Consider the following 21,630-nt stretch of genomic DNA (forward strand, 5'->3'; position numbering starts at 1 on the left):
CTTTGACTCTTGTTTCTCCAGAGTAGAGTTAACCTGGCCTGAAGAGGAAGATCCCGCATCTAGTGCCGTGCGTTGCTAAGAACTGCTCACAGCTGCAGAACTGCTCCTAGCCCTTTCCTGTATGGCTCCCAAACCAGACACCAGTGGCCTGGGCAAAATCAGGTCCTCACGGTCAACCCACTCTCCCGAGTGTGGACCGTGGCCAGCTGAATGGTAGCAACACATTAAATGGTGACTATGGTTTAAATGTAGCTGTAGAAACAAGCTAGTTAAGCTAACACAGGCTGGGGAGTGGCCACATCTGCTGTCCCGTTGTACAGTGTAAGTTTTCTGCATTCTAGCTAAGAGCTTATCTCTTAGCTCTTCTAGCAAGGTTCCCCCTCGGGGAGACCTAGCCTTCCCTTCACTCAGGGGGTTCTGGGTCTATAAAGTGCCTCAATTATGAAAGCTGACTGATAGGCCATGAATCCTCATTACTACAACCCCATGTAACATTTCTCTCCTTTGTTCTAGAGTTTTCTGCATGAACATACCAAACAAAAACTGAAACATATCTATTTCATCCCAGGAAATGCAATTATTGACTTGCTAGTCCCAAAGGTCCATGTGACTCATGTCATCTAAAAGATCACTTGCCTTACAGTGCCCTTTAAGGGTTAGGCTGTACTGGCTGGTTTTGAGTGTCAGCTTAGCACAAGAGTCATGGTAAGAGCCTCACTTATGAAATTGTCTCCATGAGACCCAGCTGTAAGGCATTTTCTCAAATAGTGATCAGTGGGGGAGAGCCCAGCCCACTGTGGGTGGTGCCATCCCTGGGCTGGTGGTCCTGGGTTCTGCAAGAAAGCAGGCTGAGCAAGCCATGGGGAGTGAGCCAGTATGCAGCACCCCTACATGGTTTCTGCATCAGCTCCTGCCTCCAGGTTCCAGCCTAGCTTGAGTTCCTGTCCTAACTTCCTCCGATGATGGACTGTAATCTGGGAGTGTAAGGTGAACAAACCCTTTCTCCCCAAGTTGCTTTTTGGTCATGGTGTTTTGTTACAGCAACAAAAACCCAAACTAAGCTGTAGGCCTTCATGTGCATTCCTTTGCCTGTGGTGCCCATTATGGTGATAAGCAGGTTCATCTTGCTTTGGCAATTCTACGCTACCTCCTGGCCCCTCCTGCTCTGGGGTCCTATTAAAGCCCATCAAATTTAATACATCCAGCTGGGCAGCAGCATCTCTGACCTTAAGGTCTGACACAGGACAAGGGTGACAAGGAAGCCCTTCAAATGTGCTGGCACCCCTCTCACTATAGAGCATCTTAAAGTATTAGTGAAGGGCGTGTCTTCTGGGCCTGCCCATTCTGGAGGATTAGGTTTTAAGCAACAAATCTGCTCCAATATTCCAGTTTCCCTATGCCTTAAAATCTCTTTGTTAACACTAAAACAAGGAATACCAGGCCCAATCCCATTAGACCAAATTATTTTTCCAAATAATTCAACTACCCAATCAAACTCTCCGTACCTTTGCCTTTTTTCCCTGAACTGTGCAAGGTTCAATATTAAACCTAGAATCTCTGCTCAATGGACTCATATTGACAAACTTGGAGTGATTAAGCTTTATGTCCCTTCTACCACTATCCCACACTCTTCAGGACCATGGCCACACACACTCCCTAGACTTCTGCTTGAGTAAATCAGCAAACTCATCAGGTTCTTGGGGTGCAAGGCATGTCCTCAAGGACCACACTTTCTGCTTACCACTCACTCACTGGCGAGTGACAACCAGTAGTTACTCAGTCCACAAGATGTGGGCCCAATAGTCCCAATAGTCTGGTACGGGAAGCACAGAAAGTTCCTGGATGACAGACGTCCCTAGTCCACAGCACATACTTGGAAAGGCTGGATCTACCAGCAGCGAAGGAATCAGCAGCAGTGACAGGCAGGACAAACCAAGTTGGTGTCAAGAGGGAAAGCAAGGAGGAGGAAGAGGGGTAATCTTCCTTCTGAAATAGCTTTTTATTTGGTCTGTTACCTGCAGTTGCCGCCCAGTCAGGCTGGACCTTCCTACACCAGTAAAGCCCATCGGGACACTTCTTCAGGTGAGGCCTCCTACTCAAGTGATTCTACTTTGTGGCAAGTTGACATACAAAACAACCATCGAGAGCCATCCAGACAGCCTATGTGCTCATCAGCCTGGGCAGCCATACCGTGGGCAAAAATAACAAATGTACTAACAGTTTGGGAGACTCAGAAGTCCCAAACCCAGTGTCACCTAGCTTGCCCCGAAGAGTCTTCAGGAAAGATCTATTCAGGCTCCACTTGTTGGTTTGCAAAGGGCTTCTTCCCTTTGTCCACTGCCTGCCTCATATGTGGATCTTTGTCCAAACTTCCCCTTCTGAGAAACACACAAGTTAGACTGGATTAGAACCAACCTTAATGACCTCATCTTAACCAAGCCCATTACTTCAGTGACCTCATGCCCACATAAACTGACTGCACTGAAGTCCTGGGTATTGGACTTCAGGACATGATCTTGGAGGACTACAAAAAACCCTAACAGTGCCCGATAAGTTCATGGGCGTGTGTCCTCTATTAGGACCATATATATGTCATAAAGTGATATTCAAAGACAGCTGTTGTCTGCACACTGGAGAAACTTTTACTTATATACCTAACTTTTAAATTTTAAAAATATACATCTATAAATTCTCTACCATCACGATACCATTGATACCTTGAAGGTTTATATACAATCAGTACTGATTAAATGAAGGAAAAAAATGTCTGATGGGTGGCTGCCGGACCTTATTTCCAGCTCTCTGCCCCACGTTTCCTCAGGCTAGTTGCAACTCCTATGCCAAGAATGACACCTTCTACTTTCATATCCGAGACAACAGCAATGGCTGTCTCTCTCTGCTCAATTCTGGAGCAGTAATTACTGTTTCTTCAGTCACTTTAAATACTAGAGCATTTTGCCAAACAGTATCAGTGGGCATGCAAAACTAAACCACCGTTTGGAGTCTGGCATTTTAAATCTCACATGTACAAGAAGCTACAATTATATGGGCTAGGTCCCTACACTCATTATGGGTATTTCAGGAAACTGAAGACTTTATGTGATAACGTCATTTTAACTTGGAAACCAAAGAGGTTTAACATAAAATCAGGATTCTTCCTATGTATTTTGTCTCCTGGAAGTAGAGTGACTTGCTCAAAGCTGGTCACAGACAACAGACCGGTGCTGTGAAATTCTAAGCTAAGATTCTATTTTAAAGTACCTACCTCCTCATATCATGAAGGAATCTTATTTCCTATGAGGTCTGCTTAATTTGTTTTCCTTCTGAAAATTTTAAGAAGAGTAAAATTTGAAATGTGGCATAAAGAATCTAATGGAGATGTTATTAGTGGTCTTCTATGATTTTTAATATCTCTAGTCTTCACAGTAATCAGGACATAGATTTCACTATATAATCCCACATGATCAGTACCTTTAAGGTGCACGAGAACAGAGGCCCAGGCATGCACACCTGAGTGCTGAGTAAAAAGGTCCCCTGAGGGTACAATGCACCACCCTCACTGAGTCCTTAATGGCTGCCTGGCACGCATTGCCAAGATGCAGGAACTGGCTACTTACTACTTCAGCTATTTCTCCTTTCAAGCAGGCTTTGAGATTTTATCCTGGCCCTTTACTACAAAATCAAGTGGCTTTCTGGATACCAAGAATCAAGTTGTAAATTCTAACCACTTCCTAAACACTTGTCTACAGGTTATTAATTTGAACCATCTCCTTGATCAACTTATACAGATATGCATAGTACTCAGTTCACCATTCCCTGAACACTAAATTCCAATGTGTGAACGAGGTTCATACAATCTGCAGTGCTACATTTATTAAGCGATGCTACTGAGCATGAAAATGTCAGGTATGATATTATGAATTAAAGATACAAGTAGCCACAGTAGTCCAAGCACACTAGACATGTGAGTATATTATTGCTTTTCAAATCTGTTAGACAGCTAGATGGCTTGGCAACAGTCACATGAGTGACTTTTAAGTCTGTGAGGGAACTATTGCATAGGGGACCAAAAGCTTAATGTATAAATGCATATACTATTTGGAGACAATATTTAATAGTAGCTGAATGGAATTACAGCATTTTGTTCCAGGACATTCATGATACACAATGTACAAAGATTGACTGCACCACACATGTAGGGGCTTTGATCATTTATCAACCATTTTGTGTGCCCAGAAATGTCTACATTTTGGTCTTCTACTGTCAGGTGAAGGATTGTCTGAAGAGCTGGTGGGCTGGCCAGTATTTGTATCAACTTGACACAATAGCTAGGGTTATCTGTCAAGAGGGAATCTTAAGCAAGAATATGTCTCCATAGGATTGATCTGTGAGCAAGTCTGTAGGACATTTTCTTGATTTATGGCTAATGTGGGAGGGCCAGCCCATTCTGGATGTTGCCACCACTGGGCCTGGGGTATATAAGAAAACAAATTGGGCAAGCCAGAAGCCTGGCTTTCTCAATGACGCTCTGTGATGTTAAAGTCTAAGCAAAACTAAACTCCTTTCTCCTTTACTTGCTTATGGTCACGATGCTATTTCACAGAACAGAAATGCTAATTAGGACAACTGGTCATGAGCAAGAAAATGTAGGGAACTTAACTCTTCAAGAAAATAAGAGCCTTGAAATGTTTATCATTAAGATGGTATCTCTGGAATTTAGTTCCCAGGTGGTGCAGGTACCCTCCTGACTATACAAGCACTTCCTTTGGAGTTCTTATACTACTTAATTCACCTCCTATCTACTGCTCCTACCTGTAGCTGGCATCTCTTTGCAAAATGCAAGTAATGAGATGTTAACTATGACAAGGAAAACATAATACAGGAAATTTACCTGCCAGGAGTTAGAGACTAAGACACATCCTGTTGGTCTGCTGTATGGTCTGGAACAAACAGGCTCTGTATCTACTGAGAAATCTGCTGCCTGAGCACAGCAAACTGGCAAGCTGTCACAATTCAGTTTAAACTACAGCCTATATAGAAGACTCAAAACATGTCGGGCACACCTGGTAAAACCATGTCTTAAAAATAAATGCAATACCACACCTTTTGAAGATTACCTAGCTGTAACATTTTGTATATAAGGTAATTTTGCTACTGTTTCTGTGAATTCATTTGTTTAATTTTATGAAATCTGTTCCCAGAAGGAATTAGGAATTTTAAGTGTGTGTGTGTGTGTGTGTGTGTAGAAGTGGGGGGGGGGGCACATATGGCTCTGGAGACCTGCAGAGACCTAAGGTCCTCTGAAGCTGGAGATATAGACGATTGCGAGCAAAGGGATTGAGAACCAAACTCTGGTCCTCAGCAAGAGCAACACTGTGGATTGATGCACCATCTCTCCAGTCAGTTCTCTACCACATTTTGTAAGTTTCTCAATCTCCACCAGTAGTTTGTAAGCTACTTTTATAAATTCCTACAAGGATTCACCCATAATATTCATATCAGCATGTACTTGAATTTCAAAAGTCTGGCTGTTCTGTACACTATGCTAGCTTTATATAACTATTATAATTTATTAAATTTTACCTTTTATTTTCTCAAGTAAAAAAATGACAAAGAAAGTAACAGTCAATATTAAAACTGTTTCATGGAGGTGAGCATATGGTTTGTAAACTTAGCAGAAGGCACAAGATAGCAATCACCAGACAGGTAGAAATATGGGAAATGATATCTACTAGATACAGGATGTCAAACAATATCTACAAGATACAGGATGTAATACAATATCCACTGAATACAAGTTGGGGAATATCTACTGGATACTGGATGGGAAACAGTATCATTGGATGGGAACTAATATTCACTGGATACTGCATGGGAAACAGTGTCTGTTGGATACTGCATGGGAAATAGCATCCACTGAATACTGAGTAGGAAACAGTATCACTGGATACTGGATGGGAAACAGTATCACTGGATAATATATAACTACTGGATGGGAAACAGTATCTACTGGATACTGCATGGGAAACAGTATGTACTGAATACTGGGTGAGAAACAGTATCCACTAAATACTGGATACTGCATTGACTTAAGATGGTTGACTGTAATGTTTAGATGTGATGGGAAAGAAAAAAAGAGCACAGTGCGTTGGAAGTATATCTTCTATGACTATCTTTTATTTGTTTTTTAATATTTGGGAGAGGAATAAACATTATTTAAAGAAAATCTTTTACCAGTCATCTGTGAAGAGAAGCTTATGTCCTTATCATGTTCAAATGCCACCATCCCAGGAAGCCCTTTCTCAACCTCCTAGGTGACATCAGTTCCTGGCCCATTCCATATCCTATATCCCCATACGATTATGTATTGGCATATCAGGCGCCAAACTGCCAGTATCTCCTAGGAAGACTGCTATGATGTCACTGCTCTCCTCACCAGGTGAATAGTAGTTATGTTTCATGCAACAGAAAAGCTACAAGGCATGCTTTTTTTTTCTAACCTTGCCACTTTCTCCATAGAAACCAGGCAGTTCTTCTTCCATAGGGATCAGTCCTGTGCAGTCCCTGAGGAAAAAGTATGTGGTAAAATCAGGAGGCCACACCAGATGAAGGCATACAGAAACTGCTGTACTGAGCAGGTTCCTGTGTCCCCAGCATTTGGGAGGCTAAGGAATTAGAGTTGCATGGGCAACAGAAGAAGACCTTGTGAAGGACAAACAAAATTATGTTACTTCTAATTAACAGGGAAAATACGTCCCAATATGGTGAGTGGGTGATGGCGAAATTAAGCCTTTTAGCATGGGTGTCAACAGCTATAAGCCCTGCCAGTGGTTTTCATGGTTCAGGAACTCCTAAGGGTGTCATCCTCCTCAAGTCTGGAAAGGTCGTCCTGCAGAAACAGAGCTTCTGTCTACAAGGAAGTGCACAGGAGTTCCCCTTTCACTGATGACTTTTCTATCGATAAGAGAAAAAAATTCTACACCTTGGTCAACTTTTCTGAGACTGGAAAGTTTCAAATCACGGTGAAGAAGAGACTTATCCGCTCTCAGCTCCTGAAGAATGTATGATCTGCTAAGCTGGAAAAAAACAAAAACAAAAACAAATGAGAAATGGATGAAATGAATGAGCAGCTGAAGGAATGAATGCAGTTTTGTCACCCTGGGCTTTTACAACAACAACACAAAGTCTGAAACAAAAGCTATCAAGTATGTAGCAAGATCACTGAATATTCTTTGTTTGGTAACTTTGCTCTGTCACATCAAAGCGACAGCAGGAACCGAGGTGACAGCAGGGCAGCCTTACGGAAGACATGCAGACTCTTCACTGTGGTTCAACCACAACACAAATGAAATAGTATTCCCTCTGAAAGTCAATTTAATAAAACTGTTGTTAGTTCCAGCACTCAGGAGGCAGAGGCAGGTGGATCTCTGTGAGTTTGAGGCCAGCCTGATCTACAGAATGAATTCTAGGACAGCCAGGGCTATACAGAGAAGTCTTGTCTCAGAAAACAATAAAAGAAACAAAACTGTATAATGGACTGTTTAGTAATGGACTGTTCTCTAATGTATTTGGATTGCCCTGATTACTTCACTGCAGTGCATCTTATCTGGTATGTGCTTCAGTCAGGCTTAAAGTCAAAAAAGAGAGATTAAAAGTAATCAAACTGGGGTCAAATGTCACCATGCCCCTCGTCAGTGTTTTATATGTTCTTGATGAAATTTGTACATTTTTTTCTCAACTGTACATAGGTCTTATATAAAATAGTGCATTCAGAAAATTTGACTTTAAGACAATGACAATGAATTCTTTCTAATGTTTGAAAGGTCAGTTTTAAAAAGACTTGCTTATATTTGTTGTTGTTGTTGTTTTTGTTTTTTTGGATTTGGTTTTCCAAGACAGGGTTTCTCTGTATAGCCCTGGCTGTCCTGGAACTCACTCTGTAGACCAGGCTGGCCTCGAACTCGGAAATCCGCCTGTCTGTGCCTCCCAGAGTGCTGGGATTACAGGTGTGTGCCACCACCGCCCGGCTGACTTGCTTATATTTAAAAGCTCACTTAGGGGCTGAAGGTGAAATTCAGAGGCAGACCTTTTGCATATCTAAAACCAAAACCAAAAGAGACATCACTTGAAGTTTCTCTCTTGTAAACTTACATGATTTGACCTGGGGAAATATTTTTGCTATAATTAATCAACATTACATTCTAATTTCCTTTAAATCCCACCAGAGCTACTCCTGCTGTGGCTCCGGACGTGCCCAACAGGCTGCCCTTGTATTTTTACAGCATTTCTCTCTTTGCAACACTAAGAACGGCTCTCCACGTGCCCTGCCTCGCATTGTGTGACTTCTTTTCTCTATTAACCGGAAAGCCTGTTCAGAGAGGAGACCGCAATCCTTTGTTACTAGAGCCCCAAAGACATATGACACATACACATTATGTTCCGAGTTCTGGAAAATGGGGCCTTTATATTAGAAGCTGGCCTGCCTATTGAGGCCCCCCCACACACACCCCAAGCGTCTTGTACATGCAGAGCAAGCATTGCTCCCACTGAGCCCTGACCTACACACGCACTTAAGGGTACCCTTACCCTCTCTGCAGCCTCAACCTAATTGGAAATACCTTTTCCATGTTTAACACTTAATTTACTAGAATAAGAAATTTTAAAAAAGAAGAGGGATTTGGGCTTAGGGGCGTAGCTCAATGAAAGCACATGGGCGAGGTTCCGGGTTCAAGGCCAGCATCACAGAAATAAAAATAACAGACAAGGAAGGTAATGATGAGGAAGAGTAGAGGAAAGGAATTCACAGCTGGGGGGAGGATAGCAGAGAGACGTAGAAGGAGTGAACAGAGGCAGCCGCCCTTGCCACCCCGCCCCTTTGGTTTCCTGTGCCAGCAGCGAGGGGACCTCCACGTGTGCTAAGGTTAGTGACTAGGAATCCTGAGATTTTTACGTAGAAAAAGAATGGCTCTTTGCTGTATCTTTCACTGATTACTCTAAGTATAATCAATTCCTTATAAATGTTGGTAAGAATAGTCCATTCTGTTTATTAAACTGGTTAGGTTAAGATGTAACTGTATGCGTGGCATAAGGAAATTACAGATTCAAAGAGGCAGTATTCATAAGAGCCAATCAGGATTAACTGTAATGTTAACATCATTTCCTGTTATTCAGAGTTAGTCAAAATTCAGAAATAACTCACGGCAAATTACTAATATGAAATAATGTAAACACATCTAGTTTTGTTTAAAATAAAAAAAGATGGTAGACTTGTTTTCCGCCATGTCAAAGTAGCAAGGACAGAGAAAACTGATTTCCTAATTTGCCCCATTTGGGCTACAGCATAGGGGTTACAGCTCTGCTGCCTGCATGGTTCTTCTATTATGACTAGCAGTCCTGTAAACTACATGCCTGGTGTGAGCGACACTGACATTAAGAGTGTGTGGCAGTCCTTTATTTATTCTCTGCAGTGTCCATTGGCCACAAGCATGGGCCAGAGGCCAGCCCTGAGTGTGGCTCCTACTGCCGATCTGTGTTCATCCCAGATACCTCACACAGAATGGCTAGGAACATTCCCTCCACAAGTGTCTGTACCTGGTTGGTGGAATGTTCTAGAGCCCGAAATTTGGTCCGATTCTTGTAAAGCTGTCTTCCAGAAAAAAGTTAACGTGACTAAAAATATAAACACATAAATTCTATTAGAGAAATTGAAAAAAGAAAATATGCTATCTTCCAAAGTTAACAATCCATTATTTATTAAGGGAAATGTTTCTTAAATGGTATCATCTCTCTTATTAAAAAAAATAGCAGTAGAGGTACATAAATACAAAATATTAAAATTATAAAATGCAACTTCCAGACATTATACTTCCTATAAGCTTCAAGACAGGGTTTAACACTGTGAACAATGAAACAAAGGCAAAAATACATATTAACAGAGTCGGGGTTTGGTTTTTGAGACAGGGTCTCATTATGTAGCCCTGAGTGACCTGGAATTCACCATGTAAATCGAATTCTAGATCTCTTCCCTCTGCCCCTGAGTACATTAAGCCATCATACCCAGACACAAAATAAACTTTAATTGTACTCACCAACAAAAAAGAAGCTACATGAAATATAAAAAGCCAACATTTTTACATGTACAGGAAGAGCTTTGTTTACTTGTTTTTGAGACAGGGTCCTTTTGTATGGCCCAGGCTGGCCAACAACTAACTTGTTTAGAGCCCAGGTGGAGTCGTCCTGAATCAACCTTCCCGATGCTATGCTTATAGGCTTATGCCTCTCGCCCAGCAAGAGCTGTCTTAAATAAGACATGGATGCACAGACCACAGAGAGTAGATTTGTAGGGAAATCTAAGCTATGACAGGCACAGCACGAGAGAAGATGGCTGCAGCATCCAGAACTGATGGCTGCCAAGGAGCTAAAGATGCTCACGTTCATCAGAGACAACAAACACAGTGAGCTCAACCCTATCCCCTCAACCCTCAGAAACTAACAAGGCTCGGCAGCTGGGGACAGTGGCATACTTATATAGGGGTAGAAGGCACACAGGCCTGCACTCTAAACAATAGCTCCACAGTGTGGATCACCATACCATTTATTGATCTGTTTGTTTGTTTGATACATATATGGACAATGTTACGGGATGGATTTCACATATTTCCCCCAAAACTCATGTGTTCATTTTGGTCCCAAGTGCAGCGATGTTTGGAGATGGGCTTTGGAAGGCAAGTGGATTGTGTAGGCCTCCAACTATATTAAGAGAGGTGCTCTCAGAGGCCCAGAGAGGGTGCTGGATCTTGGGAGACTGGAGTTAGAAATGGTTTGGGCAGTCATGTGGGTGCCGGGAATTGAACCCAGGTCCCTTGGAAGAGCAGCCGGTGTTCTTACCCACTAGGCCACCTCTCCAGCCATAGGAGTCTGGGTCTTCTCTCTCCATTTCCAGGCTGCCGTGAAGTAAACAGTTCAGCTCTACCATGTGCTCCAACTAGAACGTGCTTCCTGAGCACTAGCCAAAAGCAACAGGCCTGAAACTGTGAGCTAAAGTAAACCTTTCCTCTGTATAAAGGTTTTCCTTAGGCATTTGTTATAGCAACACAAAGTTGACTAATACATCATTTCATTAAACAATTTTCACCCCTCCTACATGAGACAGTGAATCTCTTTGTTTCTGCTTAGCTATTCTGCCCATCACTATCCTATGTCATTCCATACTATTTCAATGTAAAGGAGAATGTGGTTAACATGACTTCACTGTCTTAAAAAGATGACCTACATGAACCCTGTAGTAGCAAACCAGAGAAAAACTAAGGAATAAAAAAAAAAAAATCAGGATGAATAGAATCTACCAACAGGACTGACAACCTGTGGGACAGAGACATACCATATATCAACTAACAGATTCTCTAGGCTGGGGGGATGGCTCAGCAGTTAAGAGCGTGGCTTCCTGCTCTCCCAGAGGACCAAAGCTGGGTTCCCAGCACCATGGTGGGGCAGCTCACAGCTGCTTGTGCTCCAGCTAGGAGGGATCCAAAGTTCTCTTTCCATCTCTACAAGCGCCCTCACACACACACACACACACACACACACACACACACCCCTACACACACTTAAAAATAAATCTCTAAAAATAATTTTCTAGATTTAGCAATGTTGAATAAGTCACTATATTACAAAATAATACAAATGGTCTAACAGAGCACTTGATGAAGTTTAAGGGCACAGAGAAAACAACCTCTGTAAATGTACTGCCCATGACAACTGAAGTCACAGTTTGGCTTTGATGAGAATTCTCACAGAAAAGTTGTGATGAAGGTGATGACAAAGTTAAAACATCCCTTAAATTATAACAATGAATTAGTACACTACCACTTTTCCAATCAGCCGCTGGTACACACATAGAATCCCTGTCCCTAGGAAGGCCAGGAGTTCGAGCCCATCCTCTGCTAGCTACACTGTCAGTTCAAGGCCAGCCTGTAAGTGAGACAATGCTAACCAGTATAAAATCAGAGTACCACCATTTTGACGTTGCTTTTACCAGGAACACAGGAATTCCTTAGAATATTGATAACGATGACTTCTAAACTAAGATTTCCTCCGCCATTTTAAAACTAAATCAATACAATAAAACAATACAACATTCTAAATGCCTGGCAAGGAGAATCTGATCTAGAAAAAGAAAAGTGTTTAATACCAGTTATGCTAGGATAACACAAATGTTTTCTACTTCTGCTCTATACTGGCTTCCAGTGTCCCCCTTTTCTGTAAAGAAAGGCAGTGTTTCTGAAGGATCAGAGTAGAGGCGGATATAATATTGGGACAACTCTTCAGAGTAGCAGTGTCACACCAACAGTAAGTTGGTCCCAGTAGTGGGGACCACAGTGGGTGCCCTCACTATTCTACTACATGGAATTTCACTGCTTCTGTGTCCTCCAACTCCTGCAGGCTACATGACTTGGCTCATTTACATACTCCATAGCGGGCTATATGACTTGGCTCATTTACATACTCCATAGCGGGCTATATGACTTGGCTCATTTACACACTCCATAGTATACTCTGCAAACAGTTTCCTCTACATCTCCTCATTTTGTTTAAAGTAATAACAATAACATTATGGGATATCACTTTTGTTCCTTGAGATACAAACCAACATGAGAAAGGAAGACCTTCTACCAGAGGAAGCTCCTGCCCCTGTGTCCGCTTTCCAAGGCTCACAGCTGGAAAACCAGGAGCCAGTGCTCCAGTGATTCACTAGTAATTCTGCAAAGCCAAATGAGTATCAACTAGGGTCATCTTTTTTGCTATGTTTTCTTATTCTGTTTTCTTAAACTTGTATAGTTTGATAGCTCGTTTCTAAATTATCCTGGTTTGAGACAGACAACTCCTCATTTGAATATATTATATTTTGTAAGTTTTTTCTATGCTGCTAGTAACCACGCAGCTGAAGACTGGTAGACAAAAAGAGTATTAACATGATCAACATACTCCTGCCTAATCCTCGAAGAGAACAGCATGGATACTTCACACCCCTACAAGCAGACCGTTAATGAAATAATCGTTACTAATGAGTTGTCTGCAGCACAACGTGGCATATTACTTAGAAACAAGGGACACACAAAGGAGTTAAGGCGATGACGGAACACATGTTCATTTGCCTAAGTCACATGGCAAATACTGTCTTACTGCCTGCATTTCCAGGGAGCAGAAATAAATGTGTAAACAAACATAACTGTGAAGTCAGGAAGAGCAACTTCTCAAGTGCTGCGGACAGCCTAAAGAGCTAATGGTTGGCCAGAAGCTTCTAAATGCTGATAGTTATCTATTAGAAGTAATCTCAGAAGGAAATAAAATAGAGGATTTCTTCAGAGAAATCTAAGATTTACTTTTAAATTCAATTCCATGAGATCAGCTCTAAAACCACGCTGGAGGGACATAATTTATTTTCCTTGTGATATAGAACTCAATGAGACTGGCAAGTTCTCCCATCTGAGAAGCCCCTGAGGGCAAAGAAAGGCAGTGGAGGGCAGCAGGGTTTATAGACTCAGACTGTAAGGAAGCTGCGGACAAAGGAAATGCCACTGGAGTCCCCAAACGTGTTTACTGAGTGACCAGACAGTATCATTCATGCCTTTATTAGTATATATATTTACATTACCTACATTAGTATATTTTATTAGTATATATACTTACATTACCTTACATATGCTTACATTACCTGAGTTACAGGTAATGTAAGTATATAAAGGGACGAAACACAGCCTCAGTTGGTCAATCGCATTGTTTATCATTCAGCTCCTCTTCAATGAGATGCTGGCAGTAACAAATGATAACAGTCAGACACCTAACTGCTGCAAGATGTTTGGTCACACGGTGAGCCCTGAAACTGTGTTATTTACTGAGAAATAAAATGTCTAGCTATGGTGTGGTTCAGTCTTTAGCATGCACATTTAAGCCCTCTGGCTGAATACAGACACGCTCTTAGTACATCTTTAATCCCAAACAATGAAGGTAAAGTTAATTCCTAAAAGGAAGCACCTATATTTGAAAATGACTTTTAATTAAGTGCCAGACAAAGTGATGAGTCAGAGAAGGGTTTGGCAGGATGAGTCAGAGACAGAATACACCCAGCTCATGAGAGGAAAGAGAGGCGACCTAAGAGGGAACAGCACAGAATGAGGAGGAGGCAGCTCTACTAGGGCAGTTCTAGTTTGTAGAGAGAACAGGCTGGAGATAGGTGAAGACAGAACAAGGCAGAGAAGGAGAAGGGGCAGAAGATTAGAACATATTGCAAAGCATATGAGGCCAAGCAGAACAATTCAGTCAGTGGCTGAGAGAGAAGTCAGAATGAAAACAGTCAGCTTTGATGGGAGTTTGAGCCAGAACAGATGAGTTGAATCAGCCAGCCAGCCATCAGAAAGAACTAGAAAGTGTGAGTTTCAGATGCTTAAAACATTCTAGGTCTAGATAAAATTGTAGAAGCTTCCAGGACTAGGCCTAGCTTACCAGACAGAGGTAATAAGTCTCTAAGATGGCAATTACATCAGGCGAATAAGAATAAATGCTAATGGGGTTTTTCATGAGATGCTTTTACACCTAGCCAGCTGCTGGGTGCACTGGGGTGTATAACCAGGTAGACTGAACTATGCAGGAGCAGTGGGAAAGCCAGCACAGGCAAAGGAAGCACACCCCAGTGTGTGTGGAAAGGGGTGCACCGACTGTGGTACTATTGTTGTAACTGTTTGGTTTCCATCAGCTACAGCAATGCTGAGGCAGGCTTCAGATTACTGAGCTCAACACTGATAACGAAATGTCACCAAGTGGGAAAATATATTTTATGTTGCTCCATATCATGACACAGAGAGCCATTTATAAGTCCATTTGAGATTTAATTTCTTATGCATACAATGCTTACATAGGTATTAACAGATGTGGTAACTCTTATCCTATTAAAGATTTGGCTCTACAACATGATTCTTGAACACAGTGGATTCTCAGCCTCCACTTGTTTCCTCTTGGGAATCCTTTTGTATAGACAATATAGGAAGCACTGAAGTTTAGCTATCATTCTCTAGCACTTGTTAGTTCAAAAAATGTATTGGGGGTGAGGAGCAAAATGCATATTAGCTCAGGTTAGATTAGCAGAGCTGAGGATGTTAAAGACACACACTTCAGTGTCAGGTTGACATTTAATAATCTATTGTACTTTCAATTTCCTTCAGTCATGTTTTCAGAATGAGGTCACCACATGAAAGAGGCCTATGATCCTTCTAGATAAGGAAAGCTAGAAGCATCACCTCAAGCACCCCATGACAGACATTATGAATATTCTTTACAGATGGGCAGCTGATCTGCTTAAGGGGGCATTCCCACATGGACCTGCTTGTTTTCAGGCTTGGATAGAGGCTTGAATGCCTCTCTGCCACGCTGATGATTCTTTTCCCCATCATCCTTTCCTGAACAATTCTGATTTGTAATAATGTCAGATAAACTTTGAAAATAGTGATATCTAGTATGCATGTTAATTTCACTTCAGATCTGTTAAAAATGAAATTAAATATAATTTCCAATGGACAAAGGGAAATAACAGAGTTCCCTGCAGCTATACTATAAAGTAATAATTTTTTAATGCTTGACTATGGATTTTCTGTGATCTACTTCACTTAAATGAAAGACCTCAAGGGAACCATACTTTCTGCCCTAAGACAGTCACTCTCCATCCATGTCTTCTCTAAGTCCTCTGTAGTCAAGAGCCAATGGCTGCTTACATTTGTCTGGCTCATACAAAACCTCCTCTAGGGATTACTAAAATCATGACATGGTATCACACAAGTCATCTCTGTGACTTAATGTCAGGGGACATTAAGGTACAGTAAGCCAGAGAAGAGTGAGACAGTTGCAGGACTCAAACTCCATCAGTTCTATACTCTGTCAATGTTCAAGTCACTAACAGAAACTGTAATGTGCACACAGCCAGGCACACCTCTCTCCTGTGGACTTCCAGCCCTAGAAGTGACACCCAATGCGAATGCTGTGGAGTTGGCTGCTATCCAACTCCAGTTGGCGCCTGTAATCTCAGTAAGGAAGAAGGTGAAGCAGGAGACTCTTGAACTCCAGGTCAACCTAGGTCACCCTAATATGTTGTTCAGGCCCGGTCTGAGCTAGTGAAGTACATGTCTCAAAAGAAAAAAAAATAATTTTAAAACGTTGATATATTTTATTGTTAATAATAATCCCCCCTCCTTAAAATTCTCTATGTTCAGTAAAGGTTTTTTCTTAATATTTCCAATCCAAAAGTTGTTGAATCCATGGTTGCAGAAAATAAGGATATGGAAAGTCTGGGTGTGTAGTTTTTCTGAGCACATCTGTAGAGGTTATCTGGTTAGTTTCTTCTATGTGCAAGACGTTTCATTTTCTGTGGTGAATGAAAAGTTCTTTTAAGAGGAAAAACTTCAAGCTCTGTCCTGAGGCCTACAGCGCTGCCACTGTGACAGATGTCACGCTCTTTAGGTAAACAGGTGTTGGGTAAGAGTTGAAAGGATCAGGATTTTTCGGTTTAACTCATAACCGCGTGACCACAAAGCACAGACGTTAAGGCATCGTTAGAGACACTCTCCATAGTAGCCCTGGAAACTGACTTACCTATGCCATTGCCCAGTAAGGTGACAGATGTTACTTTGTAGGTGCGAATACAGAGAGGACTCAATGACCGTTAAACAGTGCCTATCACAAGAATGCACTAAAGAACCAAGTTCCACAGGACTGTGAACTCGATCGCTTTTATTCGGCTTTAATAGACGTCGCCAAAACCGTTCTGTCAGGATAGAAGATATTCTAAAGAGAAGTTCACCTCTCCCTTCAGGTTTCAGGCTTTAGACTCCAAGGAATTGTGACTGAAGTGAGACAGGATGGGTCAGTGACAGGCCTGACCACACCTGGACCTGGCCAACTCTGCACACACATCCCTTGTTCACGATTTAAACCTAAACTTCAAGTTAGGGCCTCTAAGAGGTCCTGGGTCACTGGTCCTTTCTTTGTTCCTTTTCCCAACGTGGCCACATTGATTTAATCTCCGATTTTCACTACAATCTCGTCAAGTGGCCCAATGTGGCCAAGCTTAGCTCGGGCCAGCAGGGCAATGGCCGGGTGTGCTAAAAAGCATCTTTGTGTCCTTTGTTACAGGCCGAGTTAAATCTTTACCTTGGAAAGAAAGGCAAGCAAAAAGTCGCTTGTAAACCTATCTTCAACCCAGGCGGAAGTTTCATCTCTGCCAGGAAGGGGCACTGGGAAAGTTTTTCCACTTCTAACCCCTTCCACTTCCGGCCTGAGCAGAGTCCAAAGGCTGAAAACCCTCAGGACGGCCAGGCCTTCCCCGCCATCCCGCCACTTCGGGGCCAAAGGCCTAAAGCACGCGTCCCCATTGAGCCAGCGAGGCGGCTCCGGGCGGGAAAGAGCGGAAAGACCTGGAAACGGCACAGCTAGGGATGGCGACACCGGGGACAGGGCTCCCCCCAGGCTGGAAGCGGGAATCCTACAGCCATTGCTTCGGAAACGGACCCCAGGCTGGGCCTGCGCGCATGCGCAACGCTACGCTGTCCCAGGGCCCGAGAAGGGACGTGAACCCAGAACCACGGCAGCGACCTCGCCCACGGGCTCGCGCGTGCGCGCCGGCCCCGGCCCTTGCCCGGGTGGGTTGGCGCTGCGCCCTGCCCCCGCAGCGGCTGCGCACCGGGTCGGGCGCAGGGTGAGGCCTCCGCCCTGCCTTCGCCCCCAGGGCCCGCCCGCGCCTGCCGCCCACACGCAGGCTTACCTCCGCGCCGCGTCCTCTCCGCTCCCGGCAGCGGGGACTGCTCGCCCGGGGCCAAGAACGGCAGACACTTGGCGCCTCCCCCTGAAGCGGCCCGGCTCGGCGGGCTGAGCTCGAGTTCAGCCGTGCGGGGAGGAGGGGGCCGCGGCAGCGGGAAGAGAAACCAGGGGAGGGGTTGGAGAGTTCAGGGGAGCGAGGGAAGGGGAGGGGGACAAAGAGAAGGGATGGGGCCGCGCTCTGCGCCCCTCCTCCCTCTGCCGGGACCGGCGACCCTGGGGACCCTGTGCCGTACCCCGCTTTCTAGTTTAGTGCCCAGATTTCGGGGGACCTGCGTCTCTCTAGTTTTAGGTCTTACATTCAAAGACGTTGGTTTTCCTGCTTGCTGCGAAATAAGAGGCTAATTGCATTCTGCGCGCGCTAGTCCAGTCTTACCAACTCCATCCAGGAGGCCCACCTCATTGTCTGTTGTTTGAGGGCTCAGAGAGCTGTCCGGTTTTAAAATGAAGGAAATTCTGTCACCTGGGACGATATGGAAGGAACCTGGAGGATGTTAAGCAAATAGGCACACAGCACAAATACTTACGGATCTCATTTATGGAGCACTGAAAAAGTCAAGTCGCGCCAACAGGGAGTAGAGAGGTGGTTACTGGGACTAGGGAAAAGGGAGCCTGTGGGGCTAGTGATCAAATTTCAGTTAGGAGGAGCAAGCTCAGAAAGAAAGCTGCTGTGCTACATAGTGGCTACCGTTATGAACAGTGTACACTAGAATTGCTAAGAGAATACATAACGCTATGGCTTTGGAACAGGGTCTCAGTATTAGCCGAAGCTAGCCTCAAACTCCGTAGCCTCTCCCCCTCCTCCTCTTGCTTGATCACAGTATATACATATATTAAAACATTGTGTACTCTCTATATATTAGACAGTTTAGGGGAAGACAATGGAGATTGGGTAATTTGCCTCGGGCTGTCCCTTTAGGGGTGACTCAAATCCATCTCTTCATTCCACAGGGCCTCTTTTACCTCTTGACCACGTGGTTTCTTTCCAGATGACTTTAAAAAGTGGGTCAAATAATAAAGGCCTTAGTAGTGTAACTGCAAGCTGGGTCACAGGATCCACAAAGGACTTTTTAAAGAGGCAGGCATGATCCTTTGTCTTGAGCAAGTTCACTGTCTGGAGGCTGAAAGTTCAGCTTAGGCTAAACAACCAACAGTCTGTGAACTTAGTGTAACAATGGGCTGGGCTTAAAGAGAAGGGAAAATGAAGTTAGGACTAGATGTGGAAGGCTGGAAAAGAAATGTGAGATTGGTGTGTCATGTAATAGTTTATGGACCCAAAATCTTTGCCTTTAAAATGGAGCATTTGACAGACTAATATCTCACAAAACATGCTGCTAACAAAGCCTGACAAAGATGATATATTTTTTAACTCCTAAATAAAGTATCATCAAATAGGATCCAACAGTAAATACCATGATCAATACAGGGATTATTTCATTGGTATAAATATGTTACAGCGGTAAGAAAGTTATTCTTATAAATATTTCAAAGAAGTAGGCAAGTTTTGATTGACTAAAGTGGTAAAGAATTCAACAGTCCTTTTAATCAAAGAAACATTTAGTAAATGGCTACATTCACTCAATAATAAACCTCTTAAGAGTGTATCTAAGAGGTACAGGGATATAGTTGCTGCTTCTCCATAGTACCCTGATGGAGGATGATGGGGATGGACCATGAGACCTGAAACCGGAGCAGATGCTTTAGGTGATGCAATTATACACACAGCTCCTTTCCAAAAAGTTTTTTGAGAACAAATGGCTAAAACTGACCTTCAACTCTTGGTACCAACCAGTCCCTCAACTGTGGTTGTAGGCATGTACCACCATGTTTTTTATCAGTATTTGATGAGTTCAATTCAAAGGCATTTGTAGAGTCTGTCCTAGAAGGCAGAGTTGTCACGGAGCTGAGGTGGTGCACTGTCTGTTCACCTGTTTACTGATAGGCTCTGGAAGTGATCTTTTTCACTGCCCCAGGTAAAGCTTGAGGGAAAAGAAAACATTCGGACCCCTCCCCAAAAAGGCAGGGGATATTTTCGTCTCTTCAGCTCTTTCTTCCTTGTGCCTGAAATGGCAAGGTGCCAAACAAAATGCTCTTTGACTATTGCACACATTTTGGTCAGTGGTGTGCTCTAAAGGAGTCTTTCCCAGTATTTTAAGAACAAGGACCTAGGTTGAGGATGGGGCTCTAGGACAGGGCAGGCAGAGCGGGTTGACAGGCAGGTTTTGGCTCAGAGTATTGTAGATGTTTAGGGTACAATGTTGTGATCTAATTTGCACCAGCTTAATTAACATGAGCCTGCATCCAGCCTGAAACTGATCTTGTCCGCTTTGCGTAGTATGTATCTAGAGACTTCAGACATGCAGGCCACCAGGATTGGGCTCCCCTAGATCTCTGGATAAACACTACCTGAACTATTCCCACTTTGGGCCTGACCTAACCATACTTTGAAACCTTTAGGAAATGGACTGAAATTAAAATCAAAGGTGTTTGTGGATATCTGTCCTAGAAGGCAGAGTTGTCACGGAGCTGGGGTAGTTCACTCCTTTAGTTACAAAGTCAACATATAATCATCGAGGAGAACTAAAACTACCCGGGGGTGGGGGGCACGGCAAAGTGAAGACCCTTGTCCTTAGGAAGGAGTCTATTCTAAAATTAATCCACAAAGCCAGTGAGATGCTAGCCAAAGCCTAGGGTTACCTAAATATTTTGAAAATGTAACAAAGTGTGGCTTGTTAGAGGAAGTCATTTCTGGTAGACATTCGGCCCTTTGCCTTAACAGTTTCACGACGACCAGGACTTTCCTGGTGTAAGACAGGTCGAAGGATAGTCACTGCGGCGTTGGTTACAACTGGAGAACATGGCATCTGTCCATTCAGGCTGCTGTCACCAAAACCTCAGTGTCACATTTCTGGGAGTCAAGAAGCCCAAGGTGACACCATCAGAAGACCTGGTATCTGCTAAAGGCTTGCTCTCACTCGGTAGACCACACTTGTCCCCTCACTGTGGAAAGGCTAGCCCTGTCCTGATGTAACTAAAGGGTAAGGGAGCTCCCCAGAGTCTCATCCCTTCCCTGTGACCTCAGCACATCCGACAGGCCCACTCTGTAACTGGCTACCAGGTTCTCACACATGAAAAAGAAAGGACACCATCATTCGCATAATACACTCCGGAAATAACCTATATATTTATCCTATAAATATATAGAATATTTGAGTAAATTAAAGCATGGCAGATCAAAAGCCACACTTTTTCTTACCAATTTTAGGAAAAAGTAAAAAATATGTTAGAATAATTAACCAGGAAAATAAAGGGGAGATTCATTCAACAGTCAGTACTGTGTGACCCACCTTGTTTTATTAGTATTTTCTTCTCCCCACCAATATAAGATGTTATATTGAAACATCTTATTCATCTACCAGTATTTCAGTGAATATCTCTAAAAGATAAAGAATCTTAAAAATTCTAATCAAAATGTTATCACACCCACAAAAACTTACACTGGTTCCTAGGCCATCCAGCACTCTGTCATGGTCTAAGTCCTCACTACTTAAAGAGTACCATGATTCCCTAGCAGGTTGACTTGGGACTGGAAGGAACTCGGACACAGTGATCAGATTATAATCCTCACATCTCCCTTTTAATCTATAGGTTCCATCTCCTGCCTCTTCTATTCCATGCAATTTTTTAATTGAAGAAATCAAGTTACTTGTCCTCTGTTTTCTCCAAAATTTAATTTTCCTGAATATACCTCCCATACTCACCATATAGAGT

The 21,630-nt window shown here is 43.1% G+C and overlaps 1 protein-coding gene across 8 annotated transcripts in view; it reads right to left on the minus strand.

Moving 5' to 3' along the window:
* Positions 1-21,630, minus strand: part of Rcbtb2 (RCC1 and BTB domain containing protein 2) — a 42,399-nt gene that overhangs the window by 20,317 nt on the left and 452 nt on the right. Inside the window, exons 1-4 of one of the 8 annotated variants that reach the window (XM_052190965.1) lie at positions 18,387-18,486; positions 9,592-9,669; positions 6,981-7,076; positions 6,501-6,564 (exon numbers count right to left, since the gene is read on the minus strand). In XM_052190965.1, coding sequence (XP_052046925.1) covers positions 6,501-6,542 — 42 coding nt within the window. In that variant the 5' untranslated portion in view covers positions 6,543-6,564; positions 6,981-7,076; positions 9,592-9,669; positions 18,387-18,486. Of the gene's footprint in view, positions 1-3,265; positions 3,324-6,500; positions 6,565-6,980; positions 7,077-9,591; positions 9,670-17,806; positions 17,899-18,235; positions 18,255-18,386; positions 18,487-21,630 lie in introns of those variants that run through there. The other 7 variants (XM_052190964.1, XM_052190962.1, XM_052190963.1 and 4 more) reach the window with 7 other exon arrangements.

The sequence above is a fragment of the Apodemus sylvaticus genome, chromosome 8 (genome assembly GCF_947179515.1).
Source record: "Apodemus sylvaticus chromosome 8, mApoSyl1.1, whole genome shotgun sequence".
Lineage (NCBI taxonomy): Eukaryota > Metazoa > Chordata > Mammalia > Rodentia > Muridae > Apodemus > Apodemus sylvaticus.